This window comes from Hemibagrus wyckioides, linkage group LG01, assembly GCF_019097595.1.
Source record: "Hemibagrus wyckioides isolate EC202008001 linkage group LG01, SWU_Hwy_1.0, whole genome shotgun sequence".
Lineage (NCBI taxonomy): Eukaryota > Metazoa > Chordata > Actinopteri > Siluriformes > Bagridae > Hemibagrus > Hemibagrus wyckioides.
In genome coordinates, this window is record NC_080710.1 from 9,325,731 (window position 1) to 9,341,249 (window position 15,519).

Here is a 15,519-nt window from a genome sequence, read left to right on the forward strand (position 1 = left end):
GTATTTGTATGTAGCGTCTCCAGGTCGGCTCACTTGCTCATGGGGTCCGTTGCATCCTTCTCAAAAACTCAATTAACTATTACGCAGCTCACAACTGAACTATCACTACTTATAGTCATTTCATTATACCTCAACCGACATGCTGTAACTCATGGGAGCCAGGCTCCAGGATGTCTGATGGCTCTGGATAACCAATGACCCCCCCAACGAGACTGGAGACAAAGGAGGAATCCTGCCTCCATGAATGTTGGAGTTCTGCAGACCATCAGTACTGATAGCTCAGCCTCACACCTCTGGAACTTCCCATCAACTTGTGACCTTAACATGCAAATCACCCTGCACCTAGCAGTTTTACTGCCGTTAAAAGTCAACAAGAATTCCCTAATCTAAACCAAATCAATGCCTTGACCGGGGATGACCAAAGTTCTGACTGAAGACACGCACACGCACAGACACACACACACACACACACACACACACCCACAACCACACACACACACACCCAAACCTTCTGGAAATGCTCATCCTGACCCCCACATGCACACACATAAGGAGAGTTCCTTGATTCAAGTTTCAATAAAACAATAGTAAAACCCTACCTGACCCATGCCTAACACACCTGAATATGTATTCCCCTTTTGCCTTTATATTTTTATGGTTGTATTACCTCTCATGACCTGTTGTTCTGTGTTTTTCATGAAACAGAACCATGTTTTATAATATAAGATTGTATGTTTTAATTGCTTATACCCGGTTTCCTTTCCTCTCATACTGTTTCTTTCGTGTCTACTATCAAAATGATCCTCTTTTACTTTTAAAAGCAATAGTGTATGCCATGTGGTCATCCAAGTACATAATATGAGCCTATGTTACTTTAATTGAAACTTTATCCATTCCTGACTTCACCATAAAGTATGCAAATGAGTGACGGAGCGGAGACAAAGAAACTTTTCCCTCCAAAAGTTTCAGGTATTGGATTGGTCACTCTGAAAAACTGGGCACGACCAAGGGATCAATAAAAACCCTAAGCACCCATCTATCGTGGCTTTTAGTTTTTTTTGTCCAGCTTTGGCTTTTTGCTCAGCTTTTTGCTCTGCTCAGCTCGGCTTGGCCCCACGGGGGCCAACCCCCTCTCTGCTCTGCGGTCGGGGGGGCCCCCGTGCGCCTTTTCCCGGCACAACCTCTTCTATTGTCGCCCGACTCGACACCGATCTTTCTTCGGGACAAGACATTCACTTTCTCTTGAGACTTTGCCGGCAGCTTCAATCGAAGAACTTTCCACCCCCGAAATCTTTTTCGTTCCAGCAGAATCTCTCACTTACTTCGAGGACTTAAGTCCTTAAGAGAACTTAAGAGAACCTCCTTGATCCACTACATCAGGACTCTTATCAACAAACCAATGCAAGTAAAAGTTACTAATTATTTTAGATCCACAATTTTAAGCTGAAGCCCCTTTATTAAGGCGAATCCTAATTACCTTGACGATTCTCACACGTGGTAACCAAAACTCGATCTGAAACTTGCCATATTTGATCTCTTCTCTGTTTCCTTATCTCTTTCTCTCCCTCACTCTCTCTCTCGTTCTGATTTCCTCCGTATTCCCTTCCTTAATCTCAATCTCTCTTTGCCTACTTATCCCCTCTCTATAATCCTTATCCTGTCTTTTATGTATGTGTGTCGTAGTTAGTATGTGTTGTGTGTTTCTGTTTTATTAAATGCATTTTATTCACGAGTGATTGTCTCTGTGCTTTGCTCACAATTTCGGGGTCCCTGAACATTGCTCTTGCTATGTGCTAAATTACAGCTAGTACTTTATAAAGTAGTTATTCTTTCTTGGCCAGGAAGATAACTTTCCCTGGAATTAATGCATAATTATACTGTCTGTTCACTGGACGAACAAATCAAATAATTGTGTTATTGATTCTCTGACAGTTAGTTCTAAAACCCCAATTTGAATATTTATAATTAATTATAACCAGTTATAATTACACTTAAATATTTAAATTTTGAGCTATCGAATTCATATCGGAGCGCTCAGCACGCCGAGAGGTAATCTCGAAAGTGGGCGGCGCACGAGAGGCTCAGCAGCATAGCGGTGCAGCTACGAACCCCGCTCTGGACGTGCCTTCCATACACCAAGCACTCTACTCCACTTTTCATCTGCACTCTATTAAAACCCTCATTATCCCATTATATTATTTTCCCATCCTTCATAATACAGCAAATACATACACTGATACACCCAACAATTCTTCCATACATTGCTTCAGTCGCACACTCTCCCTATCTGCCCCGGGCACCAGTCCGCTCTCCCCTCAGCATCCTCGTAGAGGACGGGGCCTACCCGGTACTTTCCCCCTCCTAGCGTACCGAAGTTCCCCCCGTAACACTCTTCCCTCTTTAATCATGCGATTTGAGAGAGTTTTTGTCAATATTTTCACCTCTGGACTTCTGTTTTCAACTCTCCGAGTGACCAGCGCGCTGCAACATGGTAACGGCTCTTTTGTTTACACCAGAGATAAGCTGATAGCACTGCAACCAGACCGCATTGTAGACCCTACTTTGTATCAGACCTTAAACATTTAAGCAGTTTCCCCCTGGGATTAATAAGGTTCTTTGGATCTTAAATAAAATATTACATCCGCTTGGAAATAACATGACTGCTCAAAAATTTCCTTTAAAAATCCTCAGCGATTGAAGCTGTGTTTGCTCGCTCTGCATCTCAATATCAACACACCCAGATATTCTCTTTCTATCTTTTTGTTAGTAAAGAGCGTGTGACTTATTTGCACTTCCTTGGTCTTTGCACATTCATTTTGTAAACACTGGGTCTGTAGTTCCGCCTACGTAATGCGTGACCTTTTGACGTGCTTTTGTGGTTAAAAAGTATACATTTTTTATTTTTCTAACATGATCGATCATTTCACTAGTTAAGAGTCTTCTTCCTGGGCTGGGGTTGTTTAGAGCTCTTTGAAGCTGCATTTAAACTGCATTTTGGAAGTTCAAACTTGGAGGCACCATAGAAGTCCACTATATGGAGAAAAATCCTGATGCTTTCCTAAAAAAACATCATTTCTTTACAACTGATGAAAGAAAGACATGAACATTTAAAAAAAAAAAAAATATTCTCAAACACAGTGAACATAAATACATTTGATTTTATGACAAAAGTTAAAAGCTACTGTTAATGCATATATAAGGATTGCACAAAGCATTATATTGTTTAAGTAATTAACAAAATAATAATTTACAAAACTGGACAACAAAGTGAAATTCTAAACATATCTTGTTAAAATGTTAAACATTTTTTTAAAACTTGCATTTCATGTATCTATCTATACATCTTGCAAATGAATCCAATATTCCCAACTCTTGAAGCAGACCTAAATAAATACAAGCAAATTCTGACTCCATTGTACTTCTAATGGGACATTTTATTTGGTCATTCTTGAAACCTTCAAAAGACTTTTTTTTCCATCATTTTTAAAATAACGTCATAGCCTGGAGAATACATTCCCAAAACCATTTCAACCATTTCAATTAGGTCCCACAAATACATTTATTAACATCACAAAAAATATGTTATTGTAACATGTTTCCACTACTGTTATTGGTCACTCTCATCCAATCCCCTTCATTCCAGAAAGAGACCTTTCAATGTAAAATATCTTACTTTAAATATCTAAATTGTTCCATTTTATTTATAATTGTATTGTTGTTTTCAATAAGTTTTTACTCCCATCGCAGAGGTACACAGAAAAATATAATAATATTTCAGATCAGATAAAATAAATGAACAAAATTAAAAGCAAAGAAGGACAATCGACAAAATCATAATAGCAAATCATAAAGAAATACATAAGAAATAAAAGTAAGCATAATATTTTTTTAGTCTGGACATAAAATAGAAATGTACCTCTGAGATTTTTAGAGTTTGTAGCGCAAGTTACCATGCAAGTGCTATAGAAAAATAAGGCTTCCCAAATTGTCCAATGCATTATATTATATTGTTGTTATAAAGCTCTTTAGAAATGTTCTTAAATATTTAGGATGTGTGCTTATTTTTTGATTATACAAATATTTTGAAATTACCATGATATTTAAATTTCATGTAGAATGAAACAGTTTGTCATACTGCTATTTGAAACTCCTGACTCTCCCTGTCGTACTTCTATTTGAACATCAGTCTAACTCCTGAATCTTCCTGGAATTCTCTTACTAGTTTAAAAACTTGCTTTTGTTTGCTCTGAGGTACATGTATGAAAAGCATCTGTTTGTGATAACAAACTATGGTTTTCTCAGCCTCATTTCTGACACTCAGATTCAGGTGGTTCAGAGCCAGATTAAGGACAGCACTGGTTAGTGGACAGCCCGGCTGCAAATCTCTAAGATCCTCAGAAGTGCACGTGGGTTTAGGAAGAAGAAAATCCAGAATGCCAAATTCTGGTGGTGGAACAAATGGGGCCTGTTTCAGGTTTTTTTGTTCATAATCATTTTCTATCTTCTGAAGTCTTGCCTTCAGGAAAGACCACTTGATTTCCTGCTTGCTGCTTTCAAAGATCACAACGACAGAGATACAACAGAGAGCAACAGTGCTTTTTGTTTCTAATGAAATGAATGCATTGAGGCGCTTGGCCAGAACCTCTGAAAATATCAAATATTCCCCTGTGAAGTTGTCCCTGTCTGAATATTTAAAATTATTAGGTACCTGTTGACTCTTTAATATAAGGTTGTACTTTTCCTTTAAGGTCTCAGTCTCTGAACACCAATTTTCTGGTGTTTTTTGGTCAGGTTTATAGCACTTTATAGCACTCAGTATTTCTGCTCCACTAATCTTCCCTGCTCTCCAGTCAGAATTGTATTCATATTGCTTTAACTTTGGGGGAACTTTTTTGCATTTCCTTTTAGTTCTGAGTTCTAGGACAAGAGGATAATGATCAGAAATGTCTATTTCCTTTACTTCAATTTCAGTCATCCTTTTCATTGTGTCCTTCTTCAGGAAAAACATGTCTATTCTGGAAGCACTGTCACCCCGTATACATGTGTATCTGTTCTTGGTTTCATTATCTGTATGTTTGTGTGACCAGGTGTCAATAATATTCAGTGATGTAGTAAAGTCTTGAAATATAGCTTTTAATGGTGACTTTCTTGTGGAACCTTGCCGATCTACGCTGGGATTTAAAACTGTGTTGAAATCACCTCCCACCACTAGCACACCTTCAGCTGTTTTTATCAAATATTGTTTCAGTCTACCCAAGACAATTCTGTCTTTATTATGATTGTACACATTAACAAGAGTGTAGCATTCACCATACATACGACAGAAGAGCACAATGTAACCCCCACTACAATCCTCATCACAGCATATGTACTCAAAGTGTTCATTCTCTCGTATCAGTATTGCGACTCCTTTGCTTTGAGAGCTGTGTACAGTGAAGTACACGTTCCATTTTTTTTCAGTCTCATCCTCTATGGTTTCCTCTTCATTTAAAAATATGTTTTGAACTGTTTTATTCTGCTCATCATCTGGACCAATATGTGTCTCTTGTAAAAAGACTATGTCAGACTCAAGTTCCTGAAGTTTTTTTAATATATTCGAACACTTTGGCTGTGGGTTTTTAATTCCACCAATGTTCCAGGTCACAAAACGGAGACTTGTTTTTCTTTGTGACATTATTTCCAGTTGAACTTCTGCAAATAAAATATGCCATTTAAAATCACACATACACAACTTACATATATTGTACAATATTTCTGTGTCTTGTATGTTATCTACAGTATGTTTATTAGCAAGGGTTAAACAGCACATATTTTAAATTTTTCATATAAGCCCATACATTTATGAATACACTGTAAGATGAGCACTATTTTCTAATCATTTATGTGTTCTGGGTTTTCAGCACATTCTCACTAACCTTTTCCATTTACAGTATATAAGTGGAGAATTATGCAATCATGATTGAAATATATTTTGTCCAATAAATATGAATCTACATTAAATACAGTATGATACAGATTCACTTGTTGGGAACGTACATTATGCTCAACTGGTGATACAAATAAAAGAAATACAAAAAAGAAAGAAGAAATAAAAAGAAATGTATTGTTTGCTTTCAAGAGAACTTGATGCTGCGGCAGGCTTGATGTTATGGGAGCGTTCAAGCCTGGCACAGCGTCAAGTTCCCTTCTCAGTTACATGCGTAAGCAGGTGTCTGCGCTTTGTATGACTTGATGCTATAGGAACATCAAGCCTGATGCAGCGTCAAGTTCCATCGAAGGAAACAGTAAATTTATTTTTATTTCTTCTTTCTTTTCTTTATTTCTTTTTCAGTGCATATAATTCTATAAAGGAAAAGGAGATTGCAACTCTTTTTCTGCTTTGTTTCTTATTTTCAGCTTAAAATAAAAAAGTAGCAGAAAAATGCATAGGTTTATGACTTTCCATTTAAAAAGGAAGAAAGGAGAACTTCATAATCTGTTAATCACATTACAGAACAGTACAATGTGTTGCATATCAGTCTTACCTAACAGACCAGACAGGCAGCTTGAGAGGTCACACTGGATAAAAGAATGCAGAGAGACACCAGAGTTTACTTTTGTTGCTCCTTAGTCATTTGATCTCAGGTCAGACAACTGTAAAATAAAAGTTTCCACTGAGGTGCACCCCTGCATGCACAAAATGACGCATCATAAAGAATGTGGTTCGTTCAGCCATTGTTCTCGAAGTTACCAAGCCTACTATTGTGCTATTGTGTATGTTTATCTGTTTTTTGATATTGGCCAACATTTTACGTACAATATACTGTATTTTTTGTATATTTTGTATATATTTTGTATATTTATATATAAGGAAATACCATTATTGTGTGACACTAAGGCAAGCCTCATGTGTTGTGTTGTTCATAGCATAATCCACTATAAATTAATATGTAAATTTCCTTTTTTTTTCTACCAGTTGTACCATTGGTTGAACTCACACACGCATATAATTGCTTATGAAAGGGTAAGCCATTAGTCTTCAGAATATAATATAAATGATGGAATATGATATTATATGATATTAATAGCAAGAAAGCATACACAAAGTGGAAATTCTAAATGTGTGTTAATATTTGATCTACCATTATTTAGCTTTTTTAGTATGTGCCTGTTTTAGACTACGGTCATTATGTTTTTGTGTGTATATGTACATTTTGTATGGTTGTTTTATTTTCACTATGACACTTAGAGGTCAACACACAAGCAGCTTCAACTCAAAAGCTCTAATCATTAGCATCAAGCTAAAGTAAAAATAATTCTGTAAGCAGCGTTTGACAATATGTCATACAATGACTAAAAACAGGAATACTCAAAACAGATCACAGAATATTTATGTGAAAGCAAGTATGTGATTGAGTCTTAATGTATAGTCACATTTGTAATGTCAGCCTACTCCTGTCTCTGTTTAATATAAATACCAGAGTGTTAAGGGCCAAATTTAACACAATCCTTTTTCTTTTGTTGATCTTGTTTCATGTCAGACAACTATTATCTAAAATGTTCATTGTAATAAAGTGATTATGCCAAATATATTACCAAATGAATGATATTCCCAGGATACCCACTAAATAACAAAATCTGCTGCATGAAGCCAAATCAAATGCTGATATCTGGGAAGAAGTTAATAATGACAAAGAATGTCTACTTCATTAGACTACTAATCACTGATTTAAGTCATTTAAAATAATTTTAAACCAATAATTTTACCATAATTATAAACCAAAAATACACATGATCATCCAGGTCACATATCATTTGTAATATAATTACACATTTTTTTGTTGAAATTGATTATTGTGTGCTAGGAACTAACATTTTGTACTTCCTATTCCTATGATCTACGTGCTACTGCTATTAGAAAAACAGTAACTATATTAAGGACAAGAATGCAATATTATTCAGGAGCTGTCGTATGGTATGTATTTAATTAAGAATTTTATTAATAATATTAATAAATTAATAAAATTAATATAAATTTAATAATATAAAATTAATAAAAATTAATATAATAATTAAGAAGTTATTATATAGATTCCCCTTATAGGGAACTTACCTTGCACACTCAGCTGGGTTCAGAACAATTAGAGATGCCTCATGCAGAGGAGCTATAAATGCATAAGAGTAAGTCACAGGTGATGTATCTAGAAAGTTCTCTCGGGTGGTGGCAGAAATGTGGAAGTGAATTAGACTGATTCAAATGAACCTTACAATGTACAGGAATTCTGAAGAAATTGAAAGCATTTTATACACAAGCGTATGGCAGAAAAAATCATTTTGAGGTCCTATTCAAAATGCAAGAGAAAAGAAAGGTGGGAAGAAAAAGCAGCTTCATGCATAAAAACACATTTAAGCCCTGTTTGTATAAGCACTCGTTTATTTCTGTGATGGACTGTAACCTTTAATGTAAGCTTGTTTGGGCATACGTGTTTCTGAACACAAAACAAATTGGAATCTGTGTGCCCAAGAAAAATAAAGTTCTAGCAAGACCATGCCATGTATAACATGTTAAATTATTATTAAAGTTACTATATATTGTATACTAAACACTGTAAACATTTATAAACTAATAAATGCTACTAGACATATTCTCAGGTCTCTATGCTGAACGTATAAATCTGTGTTTTTTAGTAAAATTTGAAATAAAAAATGTAAACTTACTTGCTTAATCATATTTGAAGTCTTGCTCTTGCATGATGTGATCCATGTTTGTGATCCATAATTATAAGCTGAAGCTATTGTACATGTCCAGTTTCTCTCATTGTTTTTACTCATTGGTTGAAATCACCATACAGATACTCAAGACAGTCAAATTCATTAGCTAAATCTGCATACACTTTCAAAGAGATGACCTAGCTTTTCCATAGTCATATTCAGCCTGAAGAAAAGGCAAATTCTGGATTCAAAAACAAATGAAAATATATTTCTGCTCTTGGCAGTAATATAATAAAACAACGTGGCCTGTAATAAACACTCTAAATGCACAGTCACAGTTAAATATGCTTTGTTTATTAAACAGTTTTGTAAACACGTAAATCATTGTTTAGTGCTTATTATGTTAAAGATGAGATAGTGATGAGATACACACATTGTTACTTTTTTCACTTCTTTTGTAGTCTATTCAGTCTTTTGGTCAATCTCAAATCTTCACACTTATTTAAAATATGATCTAAAAATCCAAAAAACTGTACATACCGCTACAAAAAAAATATAGAAGATATATAAGTGTAAAATACTCAGCTAGAAAAGTGTGAACTTGTTTTTTAACTGGAACTATAGAGCTGTTGTGAAGCAGATGGATGGGAAAAGGGGTGGGACCTAAAGCCAATTGCTTGTGTGTACAGTTGGTGGTAGAGAACTTTAACAAATTCAGAAAGAACAAAAGGATTGTGAAGGCATTTGACTACAGCAAATCATTAGTCAGAGCTGAACATGATTTCCTTACAAGGGTGGACATGAACAGCAGGTTCAAGGAGTAAAAATAAATTCAATGTTTTGTATGTCACCTGTTTAACCAGTTGAGTTTGATCTATCTTGACTATTGTATTTTTAAATCTTTTTATTATTTTTGGACTGTTGGCATTGAGAAACATGTCATCTGTATTGTGAACTGTACACACAAAACATTCACACTTAACTGAGATCCCATGTTTCTTACTCTACCACAAAGATATTGACAGAATAGAGAGGACATTTTATAATATTAAGTATTATAAGAAAATATAAATAAATGTAGACTCGCACAAAGTCATGGATTTTGTAGGATCAGAGTCAGGTGTATAATTACCCAGTTATACCTAAAAGGTGCTAATGGTCATCAATTTCATATGTAGGTTGAAACACAGTCATTAATTGAGATAGAAGCCGCTGTGTAGGAGGCTTATAACTAGATGAACAGCCAATACACCATGGCAAGACTGAGCACAGCAACAAGACACAAGTTAGTTATGCTGCATCAGCAAGGTCTCTCCTACACTGTAAACCCGAGCAGTACTACTAACCTATAAAAACTGAGGACACCATAATTAAAATCGGTTACACAGTTGATGGAACTTAAAACTATTGGGTTCTCTGAACAACTAAGTTTTATTTTTGCCTGGCTCACCATTTCTGAGTAGACACTGCTATCACAATGATAATTTTTAAGTCTTTCTGTCATGGCATCTTTCTGACCGACGCTACCTGAAGAATCTTTCCAATATGGCTGACCTTCGCATGGGACGGGAGTTACGTAGAGAAACTTGTAAGTAAAGTTTTGTAATTTGCTTTTAGTAACTAAAAATACATTTATCATTATAGTTAGTAGTATATCTTATGAAGAACATGATTCATTGTTCGTCTGCCTTGTTTTTACCGGTAACGAGCAAAGCGCGTCTCAAACTGTGCGCGCCTTTTTTGAACGCCGTTACCGTCACTGCCTCATTTAATTCCCTTTAGTAGTGTAATGTTAGCATGCTCTGTTTCTCACGGCAGTCCTACTGTTTCTAAACGTCTTCTCGCTTTTTTGTTATGCCCCCTTAACTATTAAATGCGATTTTATGCTTACATGCAACTGTTTATAAACTTGTGGCTAGCTATAACTTTTATCCACGATTAAGTTAAGTCTAATAACACAAAGTTAGCAAGATATTTGAAATTAAGTTGTGAAAACTAGTGAAGGTAGTGAAATCGGTAAACTTGTATTAACCTTTACAAAATTTCCTGTCTTGAAGGCTGAAGTGAATGGAGAGCCTCCTCCAAAGAAAAAAAACCTAAAGTGTGAATTTGGTATGTATTCTTTTCATTTACTTTGGACTATTTTTAGAAGCTTTACAAATAAACCTGCATTAAATGTTGAATATCTTTTGTACTGTTCAAGTTAGCAAATGAGTGAATTCAAAAAACTTTTTCAGAACTATTATACAAAATACTAGAAACATTCAGATTTGGAGATTTAGTTGAAGCTCCAATGGACCATTAGTCAGCTGGGGAGCATTGGCTGTGTCCTCTTTGTTTGATTTTGAAGCCTTTGCTAAATCTATGCTATCAAAATCATTAAAACTGAAATGCTTTTTTGTCTGTTTTCATGTGCAGACATAGAGTCCTCATTATCATTTGATTAAATCAACTTTATTGGTGAGTTACATAACACTTGAAATAAATGGTGTATTATTGAATTCAATGCAAATTTTCTTCTGTGAGATTTTATTTTAAGCTTCATTTCTAATCTTCATATAATCTAAGCATTAATGTGTATGAACAGTCGTTTAAAAGTAATCATTCTGCTGATTTTGTATTTTGTATGTTTGCTGAAACATGAATTTGACATTTAGGTTACATTTCTGTACACATGAAGATTTTCACTGCAATTGTAGGGTTCACGTAATTCAATGGAGTGGAAGTGCAAGTTGTGTGCTGTCTCCTCAGACACCCAGGCACAGTTATTTAGGCACTACCGTTTAAAGCATAGTAATTATTCAAGAGTTACCCCTTTGTCGTGTCTCTGACACTTGCATTTGTACATTTCAGTCATTTAATGCACTGAAAATTCATTTGTCACGGATTCACAAAGACCTATCTAGAACTCCTGAAAGTGAAGGAGCAAAAGCCAGATGTGCAGTTTTTACCTGTCCCTTGTGTGATTTCAAAGAGCCCTTCTCAGAATTGACCATGTTCTGTCATTTAAGAAGTCACTTAAAAAAACATGAATGTGTAACCTGCCCATTTAAGAACTGTAGCTATTGCACAAATGTGTATTCTTCATTTAATGTTCACAAAAGTAGAACGCATGCAGGAAGTTTAGATTTTTGTGATATTGTATCAACAGAACATGACAGTTCCCCAGTCACAAGCATTGCTGACCTTAATGTTGAGGATCCTATTCATTGTTTTGATGAAGACAACTTCTGTTCCTGAGGCTGACAGTTATGACACCAGACAGTTAAGAGACCAGTTACACCATAATTTATCTTCCTTATTTCTGAAGATGTTCATGTTTCTGACATGGCATGTCAGGAAATAGTTGATGCGTTGAGTTGACAAGTTTGTTGGGTCAGTGTGAAACCCCTGTTGGCATTTGTTGGTGTTAACGTTTGTTGAAGTTTGTTGGATCAATGTGAATTGGCCTACAGAGTCTCTCTATAAAGCTTCCCATGATAACCACCCCCTTTTTTCATTTAGACATTTGTGTGTTTGATTTTGTAGATTTGTGCAGAGTTCCATCGCATCACAAATGTTAATCTTCGAAACCAGTTCTATGCCGAACTGGACAGGCATACACCACGGCTCTTTGCCTTGTACCGACAAAAGGCGTCACATACCAGCAAGATCTCTGCGGTACTGCATGACGTCCTGAGGAGTTATGATCTTCAGGTAAGTTAAAGATAAACTTTTTTATTTTCAACTCAAGTTCTGACAGGACAGCATGGTGGCTTAGTGGTTAGCACTGTTGCCTCACAGCTAGAAGGTCCTGGGTTTAAATCCCAGGTTCCCGGGGCCTTTCTGTGTGGCGTTTGCATGTTCTACCCATGTTTTTGTGGGTTTACTTCGGGTACTCCAGTTTCCTCCCACAGCCCAAAAAAAGAGTACAATAGGTTGATTGGTAATTCTAAATTGTCCATAGGAGTGAGTGTTTGTGGTTGTCTGTCTATATGTGGCCCTGCGATGGACTGGTGACCTGTCCAGGGTATACAGGGTGTATATTTATTAAGTTTAATGTAATTGTAATTTTTAACAACATTTACTTAAAAAATCTTAGGTAATTGGTTTCCACAAAAGTTTTGAGTACTCTGAACTTGTCGGGTTTTACAGTGTAGACAAAGATTAAAAAGCAGACTGGGGTTTCAAGATGTGCTGTTCAAGCTATTTTGAAGAAGTACAAAGATGCAGGCAATGTTGAGGATTGTAGATGCAGGCTAAGGGAACGGAATGCAGCAGATGAAATGTTGTATAGAGACATTAAGAACACAACAGAAAAAAGGCAACAGAAATAAATAAATAGATACAAATATTTTTTTTATTTCTGTCCACATTAATAATAAAACAATAGAAATGATATGTGTAATAATAATGTGCAAGTATGTGTGCACAACAGAGACACTGGAAATAAATGACACTGCTGTCGTTTATTAAGGGGACAATTGTCAGAATTTGTCTTTGTTTTATTTGTTGTTGGCCACTAGATGTCCTCATTATATATTCTGTTCTTCTTGTTCTTTTGCCAAGCCACATGTTCTTCTGATAAGTGTTTACCTGTTGCCCATTTAGGTGGTCTATTCAAGATGCCCAGTTTTCTCTGTTCTTGGCTTGGTTCCTGAGCTTCACTTTAGATAACTTCTTTGTTTGTTGTTTTTGGATTTTCTATTGGATTTTGGATTCTAGTACGTTCCTTGTATTTTGGGTCATCTTTTTGGATTAAAAACCTTTTTAGTTTTTATTGATTTGAGACTGTGTTGGCATCTTACCTTTTAGTCCAAACACCACCCTTTGGGTAATGAGTAATGAGTCTCTCACCACAGACACCAGTACAAGACCTGCCTCTGACAACAGTAAGGACTTTCTGTGTCTGTCCATCTCGATGTCACTTGATGATCATCAAGTCTGTAGTTCCTAATGTGTGTCTTAGTAAAGTTGGAAAAGTCACTGTCATGGTGTCTTTTTTTCTTTGAGCTGACAAGTGAAGTGAAAAACACTGATGATCTCATCATGGCACCTGTTAGTGGGTGGGATATATTAGGCACCAAGTGAACATTTTGTCCTCAAAGTTGATGTGTTAGAAGCAGGAAAAATGGGCAAATGTTTAAGCATTTAACAAGGGCCAAATTGTGATGGCTAGACGACTGGATCAGAGCATCTCCAAAACTGCAGCTCTTGTGGGGTGTCAGTATCTATCTAAAGTGGTCCAAGGAAGGACAATTGGTGAATCAGTGACAGGGTCATGGGTGACCAAGACTCACTGATGTATGTGGGGAGTGAAGGCTGGTCTCTTTCAGCAGGATAATGCGCCATGCCACAAAGCAAAAGTGGTTCAGGAATGGTTTGATGAGTATAACAACAAGTTTGAGGTGTTGACTTGGCCAAATTTTCCAGATCTCAATCCAATTGAGCATCTGTGGGATGTGCTGAACGAACAAGTCTGATCCATGGAAGCCCCACCTCGCAACTTACAGGACTTAAAGGATCTGCTGCTAACATCTTGGTGTCAGATACCACAGCACACCTTCAGGGATCTAGTGGAGTCCATGCCTCAACGGGTCAGGGCTGTTTTGGCAGCAAAAGGGGGACCAACAAAATATTAGGCAGGTGGTCATGAAGTTAGGCCTGATCAGTGTATATTATAATTTAGTAGCTATATAGTTTTCTTTTGTAATTTGGTGGATTCTAAGGAGATTTCATCTAGTTCTGAATCTTTGTAGTGTATTGTAACTTTGGCTAAAAAAATATTTGTAACAAATGTGTCAAGCACTTTTAATGTATACTACATTCATGCAGGAGAACTACTGAGTATTTAGAGATAATCAGTGGTTTATTTTACAAAACACAAATACAAGATTTACAAAGAAGTATATAAAAGTAAAGAATATAAAAGTTAAGAAAACTTAAAACAGTTGAAGTACAAATTCATGGACGTAGCATGCTTTAATGGTAAATTCACAGTGTATTGTATAATGCACACCTTTTTATACCCCTGAGCCTCTATGATGTGTATAATGACCAGAGTACCAAATGGAACAGATACAACTTGCATAACAATTGGATGAATGCCCAGGTATGAAGCTGATCCTTGTGTACTATATGTTAATTTGGTTCCTGAGTTGGTAGGAACAAAAGGTCAAATGGTCTCTCATACAGACCAGGTAGTCTCAGTATGTTAATGTGTAGGAAGCATTTGCTATAACTGTATACTGTAAATATTGTTTCCTAAACTTGTTTGTCACCACATTGTTCACCATAAAATATGGATTAGAACGATACCAAATATGCCCTGAGGAATATCCGAGTAATTTAGGTCACCAAGCAGTCTCTACAATTCACATTCATGATCACGTTAATCTTAAATAAATTATTCTTTTATTTGGGTCCTGAGTCTTCCCCGCAGGCCATGTCTCTCCTTCCAGCAGAAAGATACATCAGTGTCCAGTGGTACTCCTGTACAAGATGCATGAATGTCCCATTTTGAAGTTATTCCTTACTTCCTTTGCAGGATGCATGAGACCCCAATGGTTCGAAGAGGACCTCAGTCTGCCAAGTACTTTCCGGTGTTATTTGGATGAACACATGGATACACTTGTATATTTCCATTAGACACATTGCAACTTTAAATTAAGACTGACAACACACATGATATAGTTTCATATTTCATGGGAAAGCAAATGTGGTGAATATTTCTTTCCTTTCAGTGAACCATTTGGTCCCTGATCTTTGATAATGACTGTAACAGTTATTGAATCTACACTGAACAAAATTATAAACGCAACACTTTTGTTTTTGCCCCCATTTTTCATG

At 36.1% G+C, this 15,519-nt stretch overlaps 1 protein-coding gene across 2 annotated transcripts; it reads right to left on the reverse strand.

The window, feature by feature from the left end:
- Nucleotides 1-3,181: 3,181 nt before the first annotated feature.
- LOC131361332 (uncharacterized) lies at nucleotides 3,182-8,206 on the reverse strand. 2 transcript variants are annotated; one of them, XM_058402378.1, is made up of 3 exons: nucleotides 8,093-8,206; nucleotides 6,525-6,558; nucleotides 3,182-5,691 (listed from the first exon to the last, which is right to left on the reverse strand). In XM_058402378.1, the coding sequence occupies exon 3, from the start codon at nucleotides 5,672-5,674 to the stop codon at nucleotides 4,172-4,174; it is 1,503 nt and encodes a 500-aa protein (XP_058258361.1). In that variant the 5' UTR covers nucleotides 5,675-5,691; nucleotides 6,525-6,558; nucleotides 8,093-8,206; the 3' UTR covers nucleotides 3,182-4,171. The 2 variants fall into 2 exon arrangements, with proteins under 2 accessions (XP_058258361.1, XP_058258352.1); XM_058402369.1 differs by having other exon boundaries at nucleotides 6,525-6,633; nucleotides 8,093-8,138.
- Nucleotides 8,207-15,519: the final 7,313 nt, after the last annotated feature.